This window comes from Chaetodon trifascialis, chromosome 21 (assembly GCF_039877785.1).
Source record: "Chaetodon trifascialis isolate fChaTrf1 chromosome 21, fChaTrf1.hap1, whole genome shotgun sequence".
Taxonomy (NCBI): domain Eukaryota; kingdom Metazoa; phylum Chordata; class Actinopteri; order Chaetodontiformes; family Chaetodontidae; genus Chaetodon; species Chaetodon trifascialis.
In genome coordinates this window covers 1,568,080-1,594,241 of record NC_092076.1, presented here as the reverse complement: position 1 = coordinate 1,594,241, position 26,162 = coordinate 1,568,080, and the positions used below count along the sequence as shown (strand labels likewise).

The window sequence follows — 26,162 nt, the reverse complement described above, 5'->3', positions numbered from 1 at the left end:
GCGTGAAGCTACAGCCAGCAGCCAGTTAGCTTAGCTTAGCATGAAGACTGGAAGCAGAGGGAAACAGCAGCACCACTGAAGCCCTGATTATGAACATATATCTGGACATGTTCATAATCAGTGACGATGCAGCTCATGTCTACATGATGTGAGAAATGACGCAGTCTGAGAGCGCTGAAGGGCTGCCAGGCTCACGGAGGTCTGGACCCTGAAACCACGTCCAAACCACAGGCAGCAGTGAGGCTCATCAGAGGAACTTCCTCGTCTCTCCATCACTGTCTGTGAAACACAGAGAGCTTTTCTCTCTCGGCTCCTCTTGAAGTGTTTTTCTGAAATTCCCTCTTCCTGCTCCGGGAGCGGCTGTGTCTAATTCCAGATGGGGCCCTGAGGCCGGATGCACTGCGGGCTCATGGGTATGCCCTTCCACACGCCCTCGCGCCCTCTCTCCCCCCTCCTCCACCCCCACCGGCCCCTTCCTCAGACACGCCCTGACAGGTCCGAGCTGGGTGGTCCAACCCGCCAAAGACACAAACCAGACGTGAGGCGCATCGGACGCGCTGCAGGTCTCCGACAGACGTCTATTCTTTACGTGCAGCCTGGCGACGACTCGCGATGTGTCTTCTAAACACTCAGCGGTCGAGAAGGAACAGGATGTTATGTAATGTTGCTACAGACACGTCTGTAATCAGTGCAGTCCAGCATTTCTTCAGACGGAGAGGCCGGGGGTGCAGAGACCCCGACTCTGTGAGAAAAGCCATCCGTCAGGCTTAATCACGCGCTTCTCTTCACAGCAGCGTAAACGTTTCTGCCATCTGCTCTAAAGACACTCGAGTTATGTTAATTGTTTACAACACGATTGAATACACTGAAGGATAAATCATGTTCTGTGGACAGTTCGGAGTGTTGAGCAGGAATATGAATCGCAGTCCGGGTTTGTGTGGAGGACGAGGGACAAAAGATGTGACGTATGAGAGCAGATCTGCAGATTATTTGATCAAATGTTTAATTTGGTCTCATACGTTTGCAGAGACGAAGGTCACAGATTCTTAGTTTGCCCGACCAACAAAGGCAAAAACATTCAGTCTGTAATCATATGAAGCAGAAAAGCTGCAAATCAGACTGAAAACAAGAAGTGTTGATGCATTTGGTTCTGACCTTCATCGTCCCCAGAGGATGATGATCAATTAATATTTAATCTCTGCCATCATCAGGTCAATATTTGAATGTCTAATACTGTTGCATGACCAAATTCCTACAAAACTGCTGTCACTCCCATCATCCTCTGCAGCACTTTGACTTTACTGCTAATCTGCTAATGCTAAGATAAGATAGTGAATGCTACACCTGCTTAACATCAGCAGTTAGCATGTTAGCATGTCGATATTAGCATTTCGCTCAGAGCTGACAGACAAAAATGAAATGGCTAAAACTGCTGCTGATTGGTTTTCTATCAATGAACTAATCAACGAACTGACTGTGACGCAGTAGAGAGTCAAACGCTGCATGTTGTGTTAGAAGATGTTAGTGAAGTTTACACGGAATAAACCGCAGCGAGGAGCACCGAATGTAAAGAGAAACCTGTTTGTTTACGAGGAAACTGCAGAAGATGAAGCACGTAAACCTGAAGGTGACTCATTAATGTCCACGCACATACTGAGCTACAGTCACACACACACTGATTTAAGCATTTCTTCAGTCATAAGCACAATCCAACGTTCCTCCGACGCACACAAACGCACACAAACACACACAAACACCATCCTCCCTGCTCCCTGTCCTATTTTCTCCAGTGCCGTGACCCATTTCAGCGCACCGCTCAGAAATCTAAATCACCGACAGGAGACGGTCCTGAAAGACTGCAGGCCTCCCGCCGTCTCCTCCACCTTTGTCTGATATCCACTTCCCATCAGCCTTTTGGGAGTATAAACGGTTGGAAACCTTGTGCACTGAAGGTAATGGACATCTAACAGAGGCAGCGAAGAACGTTTTGTGTTTAGTCCATTTGCAGTAACGCTCATGGGCGAAGACAGAGTGCACGTCTGTCTGTGCAAGACTCCATAAAGGCTTCATATGATTTAATAAGTGTGTGTGTGTGTGTGTGTGTGTGTGTGTGTGTGTGTGTGTGTGTGTATGGGGGGGGCGTGTCAGCTTGTCTTCATGCCTCATACTCTTCCATCCTTCTGCACGTCAGCTCAGAGCACAGGCCCACCTTGAAGCCGATTTTGCCCTTCTTGCAGCAGAGGCAGGCCAGCATGAGGAAGACGAAGGTGAAGAGGCCCGAGAAGGAGATGGCTACCACGGCCAGGGACGACGACCAGGACAGTTCACTCAGCGGAGCGCCATCTGCAGGACACGACAAGGGTTACAGACAGACAGGAGATTAGCCGAGGAATAAAACTGCAGCATGAGATCGTCTGTGTGAACATTAGTGCGATCAACAGGAAGCACGTCTGACATGTGAGAGGAATCAGATTACAGCAATAAAACAGGAGGAATCTGATTCACAGCACATCATTTATACCACCAACTGACTGCGCTCTCACATGATAATATTTCCATTTAGGGACATTCACGTGTTCAAGAGCTTGGTCTGTACCAGCTCTATATGGAAAGTGTCCTGAGACAACTTCTGTTGTGATTTGGCGCTATACAAATAAAATTGAATTGAATTGAATTGAATTTGATTTGTAGCTTTCCGTCATGTTTGTGCTCTAAATGAAATGTTCTGAAACATTACAGCCCTGCAGGGTCGTCCAGCACAACATCATCAAAAACATCAACAACAACATCAACATCATCAACATCAACATCACACCTCTGCTCTGAAAAACAGCCTGAAAACGCACGTGTTGATTCGTCACCTTCACCTGGAAACAGACACATCTTTCACACAAAGTGTTTTTTATTAAAATGTTTATTACTGTAAAGCAGCACTGTGGACGTGAGGGACATTTTTACAGAATGAGGTGGAAGACACAGACCTCTGCTGAGGACAGCCCCTTTGAGATAAACCTGACGTGTGTGCAGTCAATATAAACTCACTTTATTCAGTGTTTTTCTGATCCATTTTTTACTCTTTTTCTTGGACACGAGTGGAGAAGGTCTACTTTTTGTTGCTTTTACTCAGATTTTAATATTTTAAAACTATGATATTATTGGGAAAGTCATGGTACTGTAGAGTACACACAGTATATACACAGTACACGTCTTCCACTGGGTCAAACGTCTCTTATATGATGCACAGAATCTCTCACACATCAACTCCTGCAGGCATCAGACTCTCACAGTAAGTGAACTTTTGGACAAATAAGCAACAAGCAAACAGCCAGTAAAAGTTGAAGAATGTGTCAATAAGGTAGTTTTTTAAGAATTTCTGATTCATTACTCAACAGCAGCAGAGACAGAAGACAGACAGGAAAGACGTGGAGAAAGAGAAGCGATGAGATGCAGACATGAAACCCTGGACGCTCGCAGACCATCAGGACGGCCAAATTAAACGCTAAACTCTGCAACATGTGACCCCCTGTAACTGAGAGCTGGCTGTTAAAATACAGTGAACACCCTGAAGGCACCACGTGGGCCGAGGACCATGATAAACACCTCCCACGTGTCCTGAACGCATCGTTTCTTCAGTGTGATTCATCCGCAGAACAAGAAATTCGGTGATTTGATTAAACGTGAGCTGCAGCTCTAATAATGATGGAATATTAATGCGGTTTACTAACAGTGTTTGCTCAGTCGAGCTCTGCATCTGGAGTTATTTTCCTCAGGCATCATGTCGGCCTCCCTCTCCCGCTCTGAGCCTGATCCTGGATCAGACTTTGACGCTTTCACTTGTCCTCTACGCTTCCTGCCTGCGTGCTGTCCAGCCCTCTAAACAACACCTTCCTCATGACTTTGGGGTATTTTTTTTTTTTTGGGGGGGGGGGGTGATTTTTTTCTCTCATTCTGCGATGGCTCCCAAAATGCAACGGTTACCACGGAAACAGATTGGACGGACAGCCATGCAGGATTGCCTTCAGCCGTAAATCTCTCACACTGATTCCTGCCAACAGCAGTGCCACCCAGCTCTGCACACACACACACACACACACACACACACACACACACACACACACACACACACACACACACACACACACACACACACACACACACACACACACACACACACACAGAGTCATTTCTGCTGCCAGTTCGTGCTGATCCTCTGAAAGCTTGTGCGACTGGCTCTCAGCGAGTATCGAGCTCTTAGTGTAATTGGACAGAGCGAGAAAACTGTTGTTCTGGAGGCAAAACGTTGGAAGACAATACGTTAAAAAAACATGCACATTTTACAGTTAAATACAGGATTAGCTGCTCGGATCAGGGAACACGGAGTCCTGGGGCTAAATAAAAGCAGCGGTCCAGCAAAAGGCTCCACCAAAAGTCTATATGATGCCACATGAAGCAGAGTGGGAGGAAGAGGAGGAAAAGTCCAGCTTGCTAAATCGGTCAATAACCATTCAGTGCTTTGAAATGCTACACAGGAAGAAGCAGATTTAATTACTTTATTTGTCAGGGGGGTAATTACAGGGAGGAGAGACACGTTCTGACTCTGTTGTGTTTTATTTAAAACCACTTCGCTTACAAATCCCATCTCCCTGAGCAGCACAGAGAGCGACCGGAGGCGCAGCTCAGGATTAATGTTTGACGGACACGCCGAGGTCAGCGGAGATGAAAGCAGAGCATTTAAGCCCAGCTCAGACACTCGTACATTATTATCATAAGAAGATGCTGAATTCTCTGACGGGAACAGAAATGACCAACACGACTGCAAGTGACCAACTGAGCCCACAAACCTTTGAGAAACTGATCAAACGCTTCAGATTTCTGATTTACACAATAATTATGGTCATATTCTACGTTTCTGTCTTATTTCTGAGTGCTGTAGAGCTCCACTCTTCTGGAGATGCTCACTGTGCATCAATCAACGGCTGAAAATCAGCCACGAACTGCACGATTTACTCCTGCTTGACTGAAACTTTAAAAAGCCAACTGTCTGAGGAACTAATCTAGTTCTGTAAAAACTAGACGCATTTTTAAACATTTATAGCGCGTCTTCAGTGTGATTTAACGGTCCTGAGTCAGAAAACACTGAGAGGTGAACACAGTGTTGGCTTTGGTGCTTTCATGGGATTTTCTCCAAACTTACGCTGCTCTTATACATTATTTACCTCTGCTCCACCTGAGGCAGCAGAGGCAGCGAGCGTAGGAGAAAGACAGAATTAATATCTCATCTTATGACTGAGCTTCTTCCAGCGGACGCAGAGGGTGGAGGTGTCCACAGGTGGAGAAAAAGGCTTCGCACAGCAGTTAGTAAAGGAGAGGAAAGATCATTTAATACACGGTGCAGTCATGTGAGGCTGCAGGTGTGATTTGGCATCATCATCCAGCAGGTAATAGTACGTCCTTTCCTGGTGTCTCGCTGTCATGGTGTGGACACCCCACCCCCACAGAAACACACAGCCTTCCTTGTGTTTTCTTCCCTCGCTGTGTAAAATCAATGCCATTGACTGCGAGTCTTAATGAAATAGAGAGGATTCTCCCTCTTTTTGTCCGTAACGAGCTCAGATCCAAAGAGACAAATGTCTCCTGCTAAAGGTCGTTAGTTCAGAGGGACACGTCCCCTCCTGAGAGCTTCATTAAAAACGCAGAATAAAAGACACTATTGACAGTGGAAAGCGCAGGAAGGGGGATTGAATCTCTGAGCTGCGCATTTTTTGTCTCCTTTTACTACTTGATGCTCGCAGCTCGAGCAGCGAACAGCTCTCAGCTCAGAGGTGGTAGCCATTTTTAGCCTCCCGAGGCAGAGAGCTGAAGCACATCCTGATGACTAAATGATGAAAAGGGAGCGAGTGTGAGGAGATGAGAGGAGAGAAGAAAGGATCTGAGGAAGAAGAAGAGGCTGAAGAGCCGTGCACTCGTCTCCCCCAGGAGAATCTCCTCAGCACTCAACAGAGAAACTCGGCGAGCTGAAGAGCAGCAGCTCCACATCTAACCGAGGGCAGACACAAGCAGAAGCTGCAGCGCTCAGTGAAGACTGAGTCTATCTGACAAGCTCACGTGTTTGTTCTGCCTGTACAGAGCTGGCTGGAAAATCACGCAGTTAGCTGCAGATTCAGGCTTCCAGCAGCATTCCACACCGCCGCGGCCTGTAAACTCTGCACCGTTAGAAAAACGCCCTGCAGGTTTAGTAAAACTTCAGCCTGAGTTTAGAAAGACGCACTCGACAGGAGACTTATGGGATAGCTGGATGTTTTGGAAAAACTTGCTTTCTTGCCAAGAGTCAGATGAAAAGATCGACGCCACGGTCACGTCTGTGCACCACATATGGAGCTAGAACCAGCATCCAGTTAGCTTCCAGTCTTTATGCTAAGCTAAGCTAATTGCCGCCTTCATATCTAGCATACAAACATATCGAATGGTGTCAATCTCATCTGATAAGCACATTTCCTGAAATGCTGACCTTTAAGGGACCACAAAGGAAAACGGTGGATCTAAAACAATGGTGCGACAGTTAGCTCAGTTAGTCGTGTCTGACAGGCCGTGAGTCTGCTTTTTGTTCCTATTTATGGCAGAGCGAACAATAAGCAACGGAGCTGCCTGAGCTGAGCTCCAGCAGTACAGTACAGGTATGAGTCACTGCGACTTGGCTTGTCAGAGAGACTTAAGCGCAGTTGGCATGTGAGACATTTATATCCGAGCTGACACAATGAGAAGTGTCCAAACTCTTAACCCGTCAGCGTGAAGTCCTGGCCATCAGCCTGAATGTGCCATTGCACTGTGGCATTAGCTCTGCAGCTGCTAAGTGCAGAAAACAATCGCTGTACCAACAAATAAGAGCTCATTTCCATATTGGCTGGTGTTATTGCTTTACATGTGCTGGTTCCAGATGTAATCCAGCCACCAGAGATGAGCGTGTGACCGCTGTTAAGCCTGCTTCAGTCAGATAAGCTGAATGGTCATTACAGAGCGAGCGATGGCCAGTTTAACGCTGCAGCTGAGATCCAGCGGGGGCACACCTCCCTGTCTGAGCAGTGTCAGAGCCAGCACAGTTACAGCTCTGTCCTGGCTCTCCTCCAGCGCCCGCCGCTCACATCCAACTCAGGGGAGCCAGCAGGAAGGGTATCCAGGGGACTGCGGACACCCTTCACCCGTCATCAGGTACATGATCTAAAGCTCAGCTAAAGAAAGGTGAGAGCACCTGGAGGGCTGGAAGCTGGCCAGAGATGTTCCACAGTGACCCCAATTAAGGACGAAAGAAGCATATATGTGAGATATTAATACACACACACACACACACACACACACACACACACACACACACACACACACACACACACACACACACACACACACACACTAATGCTTATGATAGAAACATGGTAAACAGAGGATCAGGATACAAAGAACATTTTATGTCAGATGCAAATGTGACCTATAGCATCGTGTAAAGGTCACCGTCCTGCACATACATCACTGGAGCTCAGGCTCGCTGTTAGCTGCGTCGTGATTGGCTGTAAATGAACGCCTGATCCCTGACAAAGAATCCTGAACGTTATTAAAAACACAGAGTGTTTGTGTTCTGCTGGAAACATTTCGCGTGCCCAAACTGAAAATCTCGAGTGAATCCCCTGTGAGAACATGCGCGCCGTCGCTGTGCGGCCGTGGGTTTCAGGAGCTCTTCGGCATGCTGGACCAGAAGCAGGCGTTTCGGCTCTCAGGCTAATGCTGACAGTCAGCTGTCAGAGCGTGAGCAGTCCGGTGAGCGATGTGTGCGAGCGGCAGAGATCAGGCTGACACTGACAGACAACAAAATAACAGCCTGGCTGAAGTGCTGAGGGACGCTCTCCAACCTGACGTGTGCAGGTAAACACACCTTCCTGTGTTCCCTCTGTGGTGAAAGCTGGTCTGACCTTTGGAGTGAGGTTATTTGGTCATAGGAGTTTTAATCCATAAAACAACAGGTGTAGAAATAACTGGACAAAACCAGCCTTTGAATGCAAACTTCACTGCTGCAGAGCTGCAAACACAACAACAATGCAGAGTTAGAGCTTGATTTGTGCCGGAAGCATCCTGTAACATGACCTCACAGTCCTATGATATGAGAAATGATAACTTATATTTCCCACAGTCTTACGTGCAGGACATTCAAGATATTGTCCTGAGCTCAGCTCTGTGCAACGAGCCACCGCTGCAGCTTTTTAAAGAGATCCTGAACAGTGTCTGCAGAGCTCTGATTGAAAGTGTGTTAACCTTTCACACTGCGTCCTGGTCTGGTCTGCGAGGAATGAAGCCAAACTCCTGAGAGGCTGCACACAGACCCGCCTCTCAGATCATTATCCACGAGCAGTAAACAGAATGGCCCACAAAATCCTTCATGACACATCACACCCCTTCATACCTGCTCTGAGAGGACGCCACTGGTGTGGAGGATCACAGCCCCTCAGCTGCTGAGCAGGAACCTACAGATTCACTGATCGAGCATGCAGAGATCTATATTTATCTATATAACATTCATGTTCTTTAAGTGCTACAGTTCAACTTTCTCTGCATGAAGATGTAGTTGTTGTTGTTTTTATGTGTATTTAATGTTATTATGTGTACTGTACTGTGAGCCACGCACCAACAAAAGACAAATGTCCATTATTGCTGCATTAGTGGACAGAAAAGTTGCACCATAAAGACCTTAATTATCATGCAACATAAGCAACATACAGGGCTTATCATTGGTGTGGGTAAGTGACCTTAAGGGTTTTACCCCATAAAATGATCCTTCTGAATGCAAAGCCAAATGACAGTAACGACCACAGGCTCCACTGCAGAGGGTTTGGATTAGGGTCAGGAGTTGAGGAATGGAGACGATCAGTTGATGCTTCTCGCTGTCAGATACGCAGCGACAGAGACGAAGCTTCCTGCTCACGGCAAACCGAGACTCAGCATCAGAAATGCTGGCGCTGGCAAAATAAATGATTGTTCCCCCGCTGTCCTCTGCTACCATGCAACAGTGCTGACACCACGCTTCCATCAGAGGAACAGGGACGGGGTGACAACAGGAAGACTCATCAGATAAAAAAAAACAACAGAGGGGAGGCTGATGATGATGATGATGACAGGGGGGAAACAGATGGGCGGAGGGAGGGTTAGAGATGGTTAAACAAGCCCATATGGGCCAAACACATGTGAGCTGCATGAAGCTGATGAGCTGGTCGTGAACAATCTGCGTTCAGGGCCAAAGAGAAAAGCAATCTGCTGTGCATCTGCTGCTGCACATGAGACGAGGCAGCAACCGTCCTTCTGGTCATCTTCATCAGGCAGAAGACACAGAGAGACAGGCAGAGAGACAGAGAGAGAGACAGACAGACAGACAGACAGACAGACAGACAGACAGACAGACAGACAGACAGACAGACAGACAGACAGGCAGGCAGGCAGGCAGACAGACAGACAGGCAGAGAGACAGACAGACAGACAGACAGACAGACAGACAGACAGACAGACAGACAGACAGACAGACAGACAACACCTGTGATGCATGTTTGGTTTGTCATTGGAGATCTCAGCGCAAACACGACCAAATGTTAGCGAGCAGCTGCCGACGCCTCTGACTCGAGAACAGGCTGCAAAAAAACGCCGCTGGTTTCCATGGTGACCGCTTCCCCCAAATCCCCCCTCAGACTAATTCAGATGCCCTCCTAAAGCTCGCAGACGCCACGCCAAGACAAAGAACAACTTGACACCTTAAAGGAAATAAACCTCGGACACGCTTGCCGAAATAAACCCACCAGCATTTCGGCTTAACTCGGGACAGAAGAGAGCGTGAAGAGGAGGAGAAGTGGAGTTTTGTACCGAGCTGCAGGTGACGTTATAAGCTCTGTGCGTAATTTGACGGTCCATTATTCATACTCTGTGGCTCACGTCGAAATATTTCTGGAGCTTATTGGAGCGTCAGAGCACAGACAAACTCGGCTTTTGCTTCCGCTGCTGTCCAGGCCTGCGGTTGGTGCCGTTAGTATGTGCAGAAGAGGAGGCAGCGGGTGGAGAACTCCCCTGTGGAGACGCTGCAGCCTGCTGAACGTGATGATCTGTGGGTTTGTGAGCTGGCTTGGTTAGTGTATGAGCTGCGGGACATTTTCAGTCACTGCACCATCATTCTCCTCCTACATGTGCTTCCCACAGCTGATTGCAGCCATTTCAGGCCCATTTTTCTGGAAAACCACCACTGATGACTGAGATTAAAAACCTGCTTGTGTGCGTCTGATCCCAAAAGGTTAAACTGACCCATTTTCCAGTTAAAAGTGCATATTTGAGAGGACGTCACTGTAACAAACACCGTGCAGCTGTGTTTGTTACGTCGCCTCTCTTCTGCCTACACGTCACCACTTCCTGTGCTTCCTGTCCGTTTCCCCTCCTGAAGCCTTTCACTGTCACTCATCCTGCCGCTCTCCAGCGTGACGTGAGGTCTCTCGGTGGAGTTACAGAACTGAATAACATCACACTGTTTGGACCCGTCACACAGAGGATTTGGAGGATTAGGTATTCATACCATGTGGGAGTCGGGTCTACCTTCCATCCATACAAGCAGGCAGCCCACGTACTGTAACCTAATTACACAGGAAGCTGTAATTCGGAGCAACTAACCATGAAACACGTCCCCCTGGAGCGGCCATATTATCTCTGCTCAGCAACCTTGTACAAATAATAGAATAGCTCTGCCTGCGTCTGTGCTTCTGCTGTCAGCAGCATGTTTGTTTCAGCGGGTAACACGTGTGCACGGATGTCGTCCACCTGATATTTCCCGGCGTGCTGCAGCAGACAGTCAGTATGGCGAGCGTAGCCTCAGCTGTCTGTTTCTGCCGCTGACAGCTTCCACCTGAGGCTCTCACCCCCCCACCCCCCACCCCCCCGGGAAACACCTCAGCACCTGACGGGCATATCAGCAGCTGAAGTCATGAAGTGAAGTTTTATTTCACTGTTTTCTGCTCTCTCTCTCCCTTTCTCTCTCCTCCCCGCCTGTTTTCCTTCTTTTATTCTGCTTTCCAACTTGCTGTCGTTGCTGAGCGACTTTTCCACGTCTGACCGTCAACGCTTCAGTCAGCAGAGGCTCCATAATGAACATCCAGTGAGACAGATAAACAGCTCACTCATCAGCTGTGGCATTCAGCTTAAAGAGCGTGTGTGTGTGTGTGTGTGTGTGTGTGTGTGTGTGTGTGTGTGTGTGTGTGTGAAGCCACATAGCGGGCTGCATCTGTATGTGATCTGTTAAAGGTCACAACACTGAGAGAACCAGCGGTGCAGCGACATCCCTCCCACTGACCTCCTGAACAAACATGAATGTCGCTCCTTTGTTTGCTTCTTCTCTTCTGCTCTTCGCTCTCCATCTTCACGTGACATCACCGCCCCTGGGGATGATGGGATTCGCCGCATGTGTGCGCGTGGGCTTCTTGTAATGAAAACAGCTCCCCTGAATGGGGATGAACTGCGGTGGTGTTGCTCTCTGTGGGTTTGCTTTGTCACAGACAGCAGGAACAGGCATCCGGCTGTGAGGACCTAGCTTTGAGTTAAAGTGGTGGAGGTGAGGGGAGGTCATGTGGCGGCGCGGGCTGAAAACATGGCACATGGATGTTAATATTCACGCAAATGATGATTCAAATGTTTTTTAAACGTCTGCTGTTTCTGTGACATTCATGAACGAAGAATGTGGAACTGCAAAGTCGGATTCACTTAACGCAATATTAATAATAAAAGAAGAAGAAGAGTCGACAGCCATGCTCGCAGCTCTGTGAGGCTGATGCACAGCGGCGTCTTGAGCTAAATGCTAATGTCAGCATGCTAACAGCGATGACGACATGCTGGTGTTCAACAGCGTCTCCACCGTATCATAACAAACATAAGAAACCTACTCTGAAGGTAGCGCTTCTGCGACCTTTAGAAATACAACCTTGGTACAAACCCACAATTTCTTTTCCATTTTGAATTATATTTTCATCAGATTTGTCAGTGTGGAGGAAACCGCGCACACACACTTATGAATCATTTAGATCTTGAATCTGTTATGAAATAAATATTCAGTAAACAGCCTCAGTGAACGCAGTGTTTGTCAAGATGTCTGAGTATTATTCAGAGTGATACGCAGTGAAAGCCTGGCATTTATCAAGTCCTCGTAGTAGAGAGAAAAGCACGGAAGCAAGGGATTATGGGTCTGTGGAGCGTGTAGCTCACGTGTAGCGTAGCTTCACTGTGACGGGTGAAGCGTGAACACAAAACCAGCCTTTATGTAGACGCAGCCGTCGTGTGTGCATGCACAGGTGCTGCTGAAGTGAAGTCTGAACTGCACAAAGGCACACAGGTGAGTGGGACTCCTGCAGGAGCGTCACGTGTTTCACCTGAGCGCGTCCTGAGAGCACGAGAGCGGAGCGTGAACGCGTCCCACCGTTTGTGGCTCTGATGCGGATGAATCATGTCAGTCAGGGAGACTCAATGGAGCACAGAAAACATAAACGATCACACACAGACTGGAGCATGGCTTCATTCCTGCATGCATGAGCTCCTGCAGTCCTTCATCTGGGTCCTCACTCACTGACCTCCTCCTCCTCCTCTCTCCTCACTCCTGGCCACAGGGAGCTGACTTCCTCTCCTCAGACGCTTCAGATTTATTCTCCTCTGTCTCTTTCTCCTGCTCTCACTGAGCTCCTCTGCATCCAGATGAAGAAGAGAGGCCACTGAGGCAGAACAAATCTCTGCTTCCCGTCCTCCGTCCCCGCCGGCACCGACTGCACATGCTCACATGTGACATCACATCGCAGATGCCATGCAGGGGCGATTAGACAACACACACACACACCTCAGAGGAGCAGCTCGTTACGATGCACACAAGGCGCACATGCATGCATGCATGCACACACACATGCATGAAGCTGCATTATATGTCAATGCACATTACATACACGTGGTGTAAAAGCCGCAGCTCAAAGGTTATGGATGAAACGGGAACATGATGTAATAATAAGGCTATGACTTTTTCCAGTTCATAATGTGTTTATTTATGTTTTAATGTGTCATCAACGTGAGACTGTGTGTGCTGTTATGCATGTGTGTGTATGTTAATGTGTGAAGGCACACTGAACTTTACCTCCTTTAGGTAAAGCTCAAAATAGTAATATTAACAACAAATGAAATTATACATGTAACTTGAAAGGTGTCGCATGTCGTGATGAACACACAGATGATAAAGTAAGCTAAGTGCACATTAGCATATATAGCATAACATTAACGTTAGCTTACATTAGCCACTATAAGCTACTGCTCGTACCAGACCAAGCACGGCTGGAGGATCACAACACCTGAGTAGACTCTGTTTAAGACTGTGTGTGAGCCAAACCATGATCTTCAACTACAGCTAACCTTGATGATGTAAAACTTATGTAAGAGCATTAACAATGGATGACAGCACAATAAGGACGAAAACGGAAAGAATGTAACACGACTGCTGCTGATAAAACTGTGTAAAAGGATGCTGAGGAGCATCACGGCATGTGGCATGTGGGCAGGTTTCAGAGCGTGTTTACTCAATAGATGTGACTGCAGCGTCGTTTCCATTACAGCTGGAAAGACGGGAGCTCGTCTGAGTCTGAAGCCCCCGCATGCCACAAACACAACCTGCAGACCAGGCCCTTCCTGTCGAGTAAAAGAAGCTGCACTCCTGGATGAAGTCAGCTCATTTGAATCTCAGTGTTTCTAATGACGGTCACTGCAGATGGCAACAGACAGACTTCAGCTAATTCAGCCCCAGCGGCACTGATCAGTGTGGTGGCATTTCTCTGGACATTTACATAAAAGCAGCTTTTAGCTAATCGAGGGTGTTCTCTTTGAAGGGACAGCGAGGCTGCAGACACCAGCGCCTTTTCAAGCATTAATGAGAGACGCTGGCCAGGTTTGTGATGTGTGTCCGTCGTGATTATGCATGATCACAGGGAGTGGACCCTCTCCAAAGCGCCCCCCCCCGGGGTGCACCGGTTTCAAAGCACCGTTGCCATGGAGGCTGCCTCACTTCAGCGTGCGACCGCGTGCGAAACGGCTTCATGGCTGGAACATTACGCATCTGAAGTGCTTCTAGCAGGGAAATGGCGCCCAAATTTAGTCGCACCTGTTCAGAATTGAAATAACAATCTGCTGGTTTCTCGTGATGCAACATGTGATCAGCGTGCAGGCTGTGAGGGTCTGCTTCAGGCTCAGGCGGAGGAGAAGCTGCTGGCATGACTGCTTAAGCACAAACAGACTGCATGTATGAATATGACATGTTTTCACGTTCACTGTTTTCAGGCCTCTTACGTAACCAGTTTGTATAACCAGTGCTTGAACTGGGCCAGTGCTCCCTCGTACCGAGTTCTAGCACATCTGATTCTCTCCCATGAGTACTCGTACTTCTTGTTGAGTACTGCTGCATCCTCGTGAAGGCCAGTACAAATCCCCAGCTGAAAGCTTCAAAGCTGCACTGATCAATCTTTCTTTATTAACGACGGCTCAAATGAGTGTGTGTGAAGTGAAAGAGGTCTCGGTTTATCGTCTTTCTGTGTGTTCACAGCCTGCAGATTTACTGTTTTTCTCTCCTCTTGGCCTCGTTTCCAGCCTCAGCACGCAGCTGTTTTCGCTGAAAAGCTCTGATAAAAATACTGTAAACTATCTGCACCGAACAGCAAACAGAGTTCGCAGCTAGTTGCCCTAACCCTAACCCTAACCCTAACCCTGACCCTAACCCTAACCCTAACGTGCTGAATCCTAACGTGCTGGACATGAAAACTGTTTGCTAACATGTTTGCAGATGCAATATGTCGGCACTGTGTTTAAAGCCTGTTAGAGTGACACCGAGTGGTGAAAGAAATCAACTAATGCAGGTTTAACAAAGACAAAACATGAGCAGAACCCACAATGTCTCCAAGAAAAACTGCGTTAATCAATGAAAAATGTCCTCAGCATGAAGCCTCTGGGCCGAGTGGACACACAGTCCTCCCTCACTGCTGAAAACATGTGTGACAGCGATGCAAGAGCTTGTGTACTTCATGAATATACTGCATAATAAAGATCTGACACGGGCTCAGTAACAGCAGTCAGATGGATGATGTTAAGTCACAGGCTGAGTGCTGGTATTTCAGGCCGGGGTGACTGATGTTCTAAATATTGGATGAGCTCATCTGTGACCGAGAAGAGGCCGGGGAAACGGCCAAAACTAGAAACTGGAGCAAACGCTGTCACACAACGTGCAAACACTCACACATCCACCCACACAGCAGCTACGCAGATGCTCTCTTTTCCTGCTCGGTCTGTCTTACGCGGACAATGGCGGACGTATACGTACACAGCCGCACACTTACTCACTGCCTCAGCGGCGAAAGCACATTATAGAAGTGTGTGTAACAAGGAAACCACACACACACACACACACACACACACACACACACACACACACACACACACACACACACACACACACACACACACACACACACACACACACTCAGTTATCTCTCCCATCATAACATCAAAAACTAAATCCCTCCAGCTGCAGAGGCTTCACGTGCGGCGTCTGCACGCTCACGTGCAAATTATGATGTCGAGAGGGGGAGGGGGGAGAGAGAGGGAGTCAGTCAGCCCTTGGTCGGTTAAAGAGCTCTGAAATGCTGAATTAACCTGTAATGAATGACTGGTTCGGTCTGAGGGAGTATCTGCTGCCTTACAGCTGCTGAGGCACACGGTCGCTCATCAGCCGTGTGGGCGGTCAGCGGCGATGACCTCACGGGTCAACCAATCTCACACACCTCAAACGTCTTCAGGTACGACGAAGGTGCGTAAATACATGTACAAATACATGACACGCAGTACTCGTTATATTTGGAGGGAAGAAGGTCGCCTCTCAGCTCTCAGAGGTTTTGCCTCATTAGAGGTGAAGTAAGTGTGGTTTCATGTAACCTTCAGCTATTTTAGATACGTCCAATATGGGGACATGGATGGTCAACCACGCCGGTATAAACATATATGTATATGTAGATACAGATAGATACATGCACTGTGTGGGTATGTGTGCCTGACAAACATCAAACTGTCTCTCATTCATTGAGCACACTGCTTAATAAAATACTTCATTTGGTGGAAAACGTCTCGCTACGGTTTATTAATACAACAAATGCAGCTGAACTTCACGACATTGAGGCATCTCGTGAGAAACACGCCAGAGCGAGCAGACGCATCACTTCCACAAGCGATGGAGGACAAAATCCAAGTTTTAGAGCCCAGAATTGATTTAGTCACAGAAATCTCTTGTCAGTGTCCAGCTGCCAGAATCAAGCTGAGTGAAGCTGTGAGTTGATTAAAATGTTGATGGACTCATTGGAGTCGCTGTAAATCATTACAGCGCTCGCAGCCAGTAAGTGAAACCAGTTACATCTCATCAGACTGCATTATCTGACTGACAGAAATGTATGTGAGACACTTTCTTCTTTATTTGCAGAGGCTTGGTCTTCATTCTGATGCCCCCCCGGCTGACGGCCTCCTGTGCAGCACCTGGCCACATCTGGAAACGAGCCAGTCTCTTCTCTGAACACTTCCTGCACAGCTGGGACGAGGCGACACTGAGACGGGTGGCTCAGAAAGAAGATTTCTAGAAGCAGGTGTGTCGCCGTGAACGGCGCTCAGGTAGCTCAGCTGATGATCACGATGCCTTCGTGTTCATTTACCTGAACGAGGAGCTGATTTCCTCTTTCCTGTTCCCTCTTATTCCTCCGCTGACACCACTGCCTCCTCTTCTCCCCCCCCCTCCTCTCTCGCTGCACCAGGACACACTTGGAGTCTGAGCCAATCACCCCATTTCTCAGCCAGGCTAGCATGGCCAGTGATGAATCCCTCTAAATCACAGGCTTAACAGCCTGCTGTGATACTGCAGGGACTGAGAGGCTCTGCGTCGCACAGTTAATCGAGAAATAGAGATGGATGGATGGATTGGGGGGGGGGGTGAAGAAAGAGAGAAACAAGGAAGGCAGAGAGAGCAACGTCCAGTAAAGATGACAGAGGTGAGCAGACAAACAGGAAGAGTTTATGATGCCAAACCCAAAGAGAACGAGATTAAAATAAGTCAACAACGTGGCGCATCGATGCGATCAGCGGCCGCTCGGCGCGGCGCTCCACGTGTTGACTCTCCTGTCCTCCAGCGCACTGATCAGCCTCGCTTGTGCAAACAGACTAAACAGAGCAAAGACGATAACTGGATGTCCCTCAAACAGTGTATCGCTCCAGAGCAAATCAATTGGTCACTAATGCCTCAGCAGGGAGGCTGAAAGGAACCAGGAAATGAAATTACTCTCTTAGTACACTTATAATTACACAGACAGGCAAAGTAATAAAAGAAATAATAGTTTGCATGATTTCATCTGGAGAGCAAATTGTTTTATTGTGAGACGTGCTAATCCGTCTCTGAGAGGACGTCCTGAAGACGCAGTGCCACCTCTGACACGGCCGCCTGTCAGTCTGGATGTGGAGGACAGAGCTGAGGCCTACAGGACCAGAGCCGCTGTGATCCTTGAGCTTTGAATAAATAAATAAACCAGATTAAATGTCTGGACGTGAACGTCTTTCCTGTTAACTCAGGAAGTGCAGCGAAGCACCAGCAGGCTGGAAAACATGGACGGAAACAACACGTGGCTCTGCAGATGTTTCGTAAAGCAGGAAGTGCTCTGAGCTTTGAAGCTCCTCAAGCTATCTGATGCATATAGTGGTGAGAGTCAGAGTCAGGGTAACTCATCACATTCCTGCTGCCATAACTTAGCGCTGCTCACTGGTTTCCTCTATAGTCCGCAGTGGCCTCTGGTAGTTCGGTAGAAACAGCATAAAGTGTATTTTCTGACCATTTTCCTCACAGTCAGTTTGGATTCTTTAAGATAAAAAGTAATATATGAATAATTTACCCCAATTCAGCATCAATCAGCAGTACATAAACAACTAACACACATTTACAATCCAGCTTTAACGTCATAATTCTGATTTTCCGTATCGGGATTTTGCTGTTTTGGTCGATTCTGTGCACAAACATCTGTTTTCAGGGTCGACTGTTGAGTCTAAAGCCTCTTGAGGCAAACATTATTCTGGGGTATAAACAGTATTTGGGTGATTGATGATGCAGAGGAACATGGTTGCAATCGTATCCGACTGCTTTAGTAGTTTTGTACATTTGTGAATGAGCAGTTGTAACATATGTTTTCTTGTTTTTTGGTACAATTACACTTAAACTTAATAAAATACTGACGTCCTGTGAACTGCTGAGGGTTTCATCATGCAGGGTTACGATCTTACACACCTTCTCCTTCTCTTATGAGCGTATAGCTGCATTATAGTGGCTTATGAACAGCTGATATCGTGCTCATGAATGCTGATCAAACGGGGTTTGAATACAGAGTTTGGAAGACGGCCACAGACGGCGGCCTCAGTCTTCTTCGTCGGCTCGCTGCTCAGACTGCGGGAGCTCTCCATAGTGCTGAAACACCAGAACAGACGCCGTGCTGAGGAAAAGCACTCACATTCCCTCTCCTTCTACTTCTGCTGCCTCAGAGGACAAAACAGCCATTAAGCCGGCCGTGTGTTTTGTCAACAGCAAAACAACCTGATCAAACACAGCTTCCACCGCGAGATTTATCGGCCGTCATCAGGAGACGCAGAGACAGAGATCCAGGCCTGGGGGCCGAGCAGCCGACGGAGGGCCGTAAACAGGTGACTGGTGTCACACTTCATTATCCATCCCATTAGTCAGGCCCACAACAGGGCGCGATGGAAGTGGCGGGCTAGCAAACCTTGCTCAAGGGCACCACTGCGGAGATCCTGCATCAGACATCAGAGCAGCAGCGAGCCTGAAACTCTGCCTGTCGGACTATCAGTGGAGACAATGAGCGGGAGGATCAGGAGATAAAACAATGATAAACACCGATAAAAGTCAAGCTTCAGCAGCCCACCACCATCATCATCATCATCATCATCATCATCATCATCATCATCGTCATCGGCAGGGTTTCATTTCACAGTGCTAATGCAGTGTTTTACTGCTGCTTCTATAAAAGTTTGTTTTACGACGCACCAGAAAGAGCCTGAAGTCTGTGAAACATGTTAGAACAAATGTCGCGTCCACGCTGAGCTGAAATAACTGAACTAAGTAAAGGCTGGATCCTAAAACCTTCTAATCAGCTGGAATAATCACGGTAAAGATCCACAGTGTGAAGTTAAGGATCACAGACTTCAGTGAATCAAAGGGACAACATCACAGAGACGACATGCTGAAGTGAGAACACGCAGCAGAGTGATGGTCGGCGAGCGGCGGCTGGAGGCTGAAGTGCTCTTGAGCAAGGCGCCGGGTCTCTGCTGCCTCTGCTGCTGCTCACCCTGCAGCGAGCCAAACAAAGGCAACCTCCCTCCAGATAAAAAAGAGTTCATCATTATTTCACTAAGCGTGTCTTCATATTTCCACGTGAATTTAAAATCACGGCTGCGTTTGAGCTCAACAGAAGATGAAGGTCTGAGATGGTCACAGAGCCTCCTCCTCCTCTGCGAGGTCAACATGCTGTCGCAGATGGAAAACTGTGGAGGACTTTTAATCTGCAGCTGATTGATTATTCTTTGGATACATTGTGATACATTTCATACTTTTCTCTGTTTTATCAGAGAAATTGTAACAAAGAATCAAAAATAACTTTTGCTTCTGAGGCACTGATGAGCATTTTATGCTAATTTGATAGTTTCATCCCTAATTCTGACCTCCAGCGTGTAACAGACACAGGCACTGAAATACTCTCCATATCTTCTCAATGTGGTTTAAGTGGAGACGTTCAATAAAGTTCAGCAGTTTAGAGACTCGGAGTCTGATGGAAGCTGCTGAGCTGCTCGTCAATGCACTGATGGACTCTGTGTAGCATCAAGCCATTAAACTACCAAAGTGGATGCGTGCTCGTGTTTGTGTGTCGATCTGATGCCGTGACCATGTTTACATCCTCTTTCATTCATCTGACAAGAATTCACCTTAATCACAACCCTGGGAAAATAATTTGAATAGAGGCGGGGGGGGGGGGGGGGGAGTATTTCCTGAAACAAAAATAGTTTTTATACCACTAGATGCTTTTGTTCTTCAGGACACACACACACACACACACACACACACACACACACACACACACACACACACACACACACACATAAAGAGGATCTCTCAGTGCAGAAGCTATTAGCAATCAGAGGCATGTCTGCATTCGTCTCACTTAAGACACTCTGGGCCTTTCAGGACGGGAATGATCGCGCTCTGAACGAGCCGTTCCACAGAAGCAGAAAAGACTGCGGGAAAAATGAGCAATCCTGCTGCTGCATATTCACAACTTAAGACCACCACGGCGCTTTCATCCTCTGGGATCAGCGCGAGCGTCGGAGGGTTGTTCCTAACGGGAGGTTTTGAGGTGCAGATCAGAGGAGGAGGCTTTCAGAGGCTGTTCAATCACTGTAACTGGCATGAATCCAGTTTACAGCCACAGCTTTATGCCCTCCACTTCTTCATTCTCCGAACTTCTCCTTCACTCAAAACATCAACATCTACTTTGAAAACGACACTATTTTCTCTCTTCCATCTAATCCCAGCTCTGTGCTTTGACTCTAACCTAGTATCTGTCTGTGTGAGGAGCCCACAGACCCTCCACCTCCAGCCCAGCCATCCCCGGGTTTACCTGCCCCTCCAGCTCCTCGCCTGTGTCCTCCAGCAGGTAGTTCAGCCTGGAGAGAGGGACGTCCACCGGGCTTTCCAGCACAGTATGTCCTGCTTCCCTGTCCTCTGTTCATATAATTAGAGTGCGTCTCTGCATGCGCAGCCAGGAGCCCACTGAGAAATGTGAAATGGATTACATGGAGCTCAGGAAAGCAGCCAGCGCTGCCAGTAACATCACCCCCTCCACCACTGATAGCAAGCCCTGCCCTTACTGGGCTGTGATGTCATCCCTGTATCTGAGGTCATCACCACTGGCACGAGAGGAAGATCCAAGTAACTGGACAGCATCGTTTCACCCTCACATCCCCAGTCCTCAGTTTCTTTCCTGCCCCCACATCCTCATCAATAAACTGATGACTTATTGTTATCAGTGCAGCTGATTTTCCCTCCAACAAACAACATGTGGAAAGACGTGACCTGGCAGAAACAGTTCTGTCCAGCCGAAACACAAACGGCCGACAGCTAATAACTGCTAATACTGATCAGGTTTGCAATCACTCATTATTGTCATGATCCAAACAGTCGGCCAAGTCCAACCTGTGAGAAAACAGTGGAAAGCACATCCAGAGCCAGAGCTGACATTTCCAGACTGCTTGTTTTGTCTGTTTCTCAGATATCCAGAGAAAGATCAAAAAAGACAAATCAGCAAATATTAATATTTGAAAAGAAATGCATATTTGGAAATTTTGCTCCAAAAGTTCCTTATGACAAATTGCTGGTTAATCATCTGCCAACAACTAATGACTTCACCATTTCAGCTCTATGTTTGAGCATTTTCCTAAATATGCATCTCACAGAAAAGTACAGCTGAGCAGAAAAGCACCATTAAACTAAATAACATCCCAAAGAAAGACCCCTGATCACCTTTAGACCCATCGGCCTGCCAGTGGATCAGAGAGCTGTGCACACAGCATCCAAAGGTATCAAACATGTGAGTGTGAATATTGAGGAAACATCTCAAATGTTTGCATTTGATGGAGCCGTGAAGCTGCAGAAGAACATAAAACAGCTTCAGTGAGTCCATACTCAGCATCTACAACACCAGACTGTGTGAGAAGATAAATACATCAGCACATAATCAGCCATAACCTCACACACACGGGTGTGGTGGCCCTGGAAGAAGATCTCCATGCAGTTAGCGAAATGAGCTAATCCAGGAGGCTAATCCCTGCGTTAATGTTGCATCAAACTCACAGAAACACGTTTGATTTCAGTCGTTTGTGTGGAAAGCTTCAGGAAACTCACTGCTTAGCTGCCACTGTGAGTGGCTGCAGAGGTGGAAAATCTGAAGTCAGCACGACCATCAATGACAAGAATAAGACAGAGACTTAGAAATACCAGAAGGCTCCTTTAAAACCATCCCAGTCATGATTTCAGTATTTTGGTTAGCTCAATAACAAGAGCAGAGAAAGAGTGCGTTCGCAGAGACAAAGAACACCCACACACTCACACTGATTTACAAAGACAAGACGCTAATCACAATTTAATCTCTGTCAGATCAAAATGGAAAGCTGAAGAGGATTTGAACCTGACAAACATCCAGCTGGGATCCAAACGCTGTCCGCTTGAATCAACCTGTGCTTTGAACAGGAGAGATGAGCGGATTGTGGTTGTGACTGTGGAAAAAGAGCCGCAGGAAGGAAGAAAAAGCTCTGCTTTGGTCATCTGGTACAAATCAACAGCTGCTCCCCCAGCATGGGGAGGGGGCTTTATGCCATTCAATTAATGTGTTCTGAAAAGGGCATAATGAATCCAAGGTGGCAGGAAAGGCGGCAGAGACCCTCTTAAACATCTGGAGGATTTCAAATGGAGGGCAGACCATCGCGCAGAGAAACACGCCAGTGTCGACGCACACAGCCAACGCTGAGGCTCAGCAGGGGTGAATCCATCCTTCACTGACTGAATGAGAGACTGCTGCACCTGTGGGTTGCCATGGAAACCACCTGAATGACAAGCCAGCGGCTGCTTACGCTGGCTAACAGAAACAGGCAGAGTTCAGATTGTTACAGCACGACGTGAGGAACAATGAGATCTGCCTCCATTCATCATCTCCCATAATCCTCCTCCTTTCCAGCGCTAATTGGATAACAGCAGCCACATCCTGCCGCCTCTGCGCCCGCAGCTCCTCTTCACCTCTCACCTCCACTCCAGCCAATCACCTTTAAACTGCTCAGCTGACCCCAGCAGCTCAAAGAAACTGATCTGAGAGCTGTTTGAACTCTGAAAACAGGCCATCCTTCACAGTTTCTGCTGTTCAGCCCAAATCTCAACACACACACACACACACACACACACACACACACACACACACACACACACACACACAGCAGTGGCAGCTCGGAGGAGGAAGATTACATCATTTCTATAGGTTGCAGCCATGTCATTAGCTGGACATTGAGATGTGTGGGTGTTTCTGTGAGGCTAAACGAGCATAACCAAACAACAGCTCGCTCTCTGGGGTGTTTGCAGCGGAATGTCGCCTCACCTGAGCTGAAATGGGAGCTGAGGGCAAATCCGGGGCTGAAAACGGCCGAAGACATCGTCACCAGGAGCATCAGCATCTTCGTTACCGGCGAAGCAGAGCCAAAGGAAAAACTGCAGCGCATGGAGAGCAACTAACCTGGCGGCTCTATTTGTTGAGCACGGCTTCGTTTCTGCTTTCCGAAGCGGCTCCTGGTGATCTGTCAGCGCGTCCCTCCATCTGTGATGAAGACAGACGCGCGCTGCTCCTCCGGCGGAAAGTCTCCACAGGCCGAGGCCGGTTCTTATCTTTCCCTTTTCCTCCTGAACTCCTGGATCTGGACTGTCGCTGCAGAGGAGGAGGAGGAGGAGGAGGAGGAGGAGGAGGAGGTGAGAGCTGCTGGGCGACAAAGTCCTGTTTAAGAGCAGTCAAGTTGATCCGGAATTGAATTTCCCTTCGCGGCTGCAGCGACCTGGACGCGCGCACATCACCTGAAGCTCTGAGCCATCAGGACCAGACACGTGACACCTCCGAAAGACATGAAGCCGAATGAGACGTTCAGTTTCGTGTCGGAGCTGCGGGAGCTGTCCGAGGTGCTGACAGAGAGAGCGCCATCTTGCTCCGTAATGCTCCCACAGAGAATTTGTGGAGCGGGTTTTGCGCTCCGTGCGCAGGGGGAGGGGGGCCGTCAGAGGCTGAGGATAGGCTGCTGTGCCGCCTGAGCATGTTCTCACCACATACAGTGCAGCATCAGATGCGGAGGAAGGAGCTATTTTTGCGGGCTTTTATCTGCAGCTCGCAGGCTGAAACTGGCTCCTCTTCACCTGCAAAGCAAACATTTGTGTCCTGACTTCACTGTTCGGCTGTTTGATGCTCCTGGAGGCAGCGCCTGCAGCTGGCTGCTCTCCTCAGCTCCCTCAGTTAGATAAGACGAGTCAGAAGAGAAATCTCCCATGAGCAGCCGGTGATGTAACACCGGGGAAAGGCACTCAGCGGGACTCGGCTCTCCGGACTCTCCCCGCTCTAATCCTACTGTTCATACATGTTGGATGAAGCCCCCTCCCCCACCCGCAACATTCATCCTCTCTCAATCCCCCCTCCTCCCCTGCCTCCCTCACCCTCTCCTCCCATCAGATTGGGTTCCTGGCAGCAGAGGGAGTCAACTTTTCCTCGTGCATCTCACACGCTTACTATGCTCGTGCTTCTTCACCCACGCAGGGCCGCAGACATGCCACAGGCCGAGCTGAGAGAGCGAGCAGGCTTTGTGGGATTCACCATCATTCTTGTTGTGCAGCCTGCTCTTAGCTGCGCGGATGAATAGTCCTGCAATGTATCATTTATAATTAAAGGACACATATGCATTTTCTATATGTGATAAGGTCGCTCTGCAGGTGGCTGCCAGGAGGAGGAGGAGGAGGAGGAGGAGGAGAGGCGGCGTAAGGAAACAACAAGGCAGAAATAAAAAAGGAGGTTCATGTGAGCTGATGTTTGACAAATCATGAGAATGTCCTCTCCCATGTCTGCATTGCCTCCCTCAGCTCAATCAGCTGACTGTGCGTCCATATTTGTATTGAAATGCTGACCCTGCTCTGAAAACAGCATGTCCTTTAGTGAGCCTGTAATGATCCTTTATTTAGGTGCAAACCTGATCCCAGAGCAGTCTGAACAGAATGTAAGTACAACCAGGATCCATCGTTTCTGTCCCAGCGTGTTTGAAGGCTGTAAAGGCGTCCACAGTTTCACTTTAGTAGAACTAAAAAAGTACGTGCTGCAAAATAAGTAATAAAAGAAACAGGACTCATTAAGCAGGTAAGATGCCCCCATCAGGTATCTGACTGAATTATGCATCATGTGAGCAGCAGTTCATGGTTGTGCTGTAGATGACTGAGGCAACGAGTCTTAACGGCCTCAGACACAGCCCACGAAAGTCTGGATATTCAAAGTAAATATGGCCTCCAAAGAGATGTAAAAGAGTGAGAATCTGCCACTCGGCGGAGGAGGAGAGCATGAAATAGAAACGCCCAGTAAAGTACAAGTACTTCTAATTTGCAGCTGAGTACTAAAGTAGATGTATTGGTTTACACACAGAGACGGTCAGAGGGGGTCCCTGCTGGAAATCCATTTACTGAACCTTTTTTTAACAAAAGTGGGCTTTCTGTGTCAGCGTCGGCGTGATAGACCCCACCTCCACCATCAGACTCCACCAGAGCAGCTCCAGACTGTGATCCAGCTTCAGCTCCAGTCCAGTGAGCTCTGCGGGGTCACGGCCCGGGTCACACCCCTCCAGCTTCAGGGCGAGGCCTCTGCAGTCACATTCAGACCATTTCACGGCCGTCAGCGCTCGGACTCATCAGCTTCTTTGGACTGCAGGAAAATAATAATTACATTTAAACATTCTACAACAGCATCTTTTCATGAATGATTTTCTTCATTTACCCCTGAATTGTGCTAAAAGCTAAGTCTGAGGGTGCATCTGCAGCAGCTGGGTGACATAAACCTACATTTAATGTCCAATAAGACGTTTGGAGTTGTCCTCAGAGCAGCTCACTGGGGTTTCATTGGGTTAAGATCTGCTGATTATTATGTTTCTAGATTGATGAATTCAGGTTTTAAATGAACTATGAGCTTCAGCGTTACTCAATGTGGTTTTCCTCTCGTGCAGACAGTGAACGCAGGAGTGAGAGGATGATGATGGACGGCTTCTCATCTCTGTCTCTGACTCCATTTCAGCCTCATTTACTTTCTAACGGAGTCACAGCTTGATGAAGAAGAGGAGGAGGATGGTGGAAGGACACAGTTTACGTATGTTAAGTTCCTATTTGTGGACATTTGATTTCTCTGACAGGAATATTCCTCCTTAGTCTCTTCGCTCCTCCTCCT

General features: G+C 48.0%; 1 protein-coding gene across 1 annotated transcript in view; it reads right to left on the bottom strand.

The window, feature by feature from the left end:
* aatkb (apoptosis-associated tyrosine kinase b) overlaps positions 1 to 23,938 on the bottom strand; it is a 40,530-nt gene extending 16,592 nt beyond the window's left edge. The window contains exons 1-2 of the mRNA XM_070990213.1: positions 23,307 to 23,938; positions 2,210 to 2,343 (exon numbers count right to left, since the gene is read on the bottom strand). Of these exons, the coding sequence (XP_070846314.1) occupies positions 2,210 to 2,343; positions 23,307 to 23,427 (255 nt within the window). The 5' untranslated portion in view covers positions 23,428 to 23,938. The remainder of the gene's footprint in view (positions 1 to 2,209; positions 2,344 to 23,306) is intronic.
* Between the last annotated feature and the right edge of the window lie 2,224 nt (positions 23,939 to 26,162).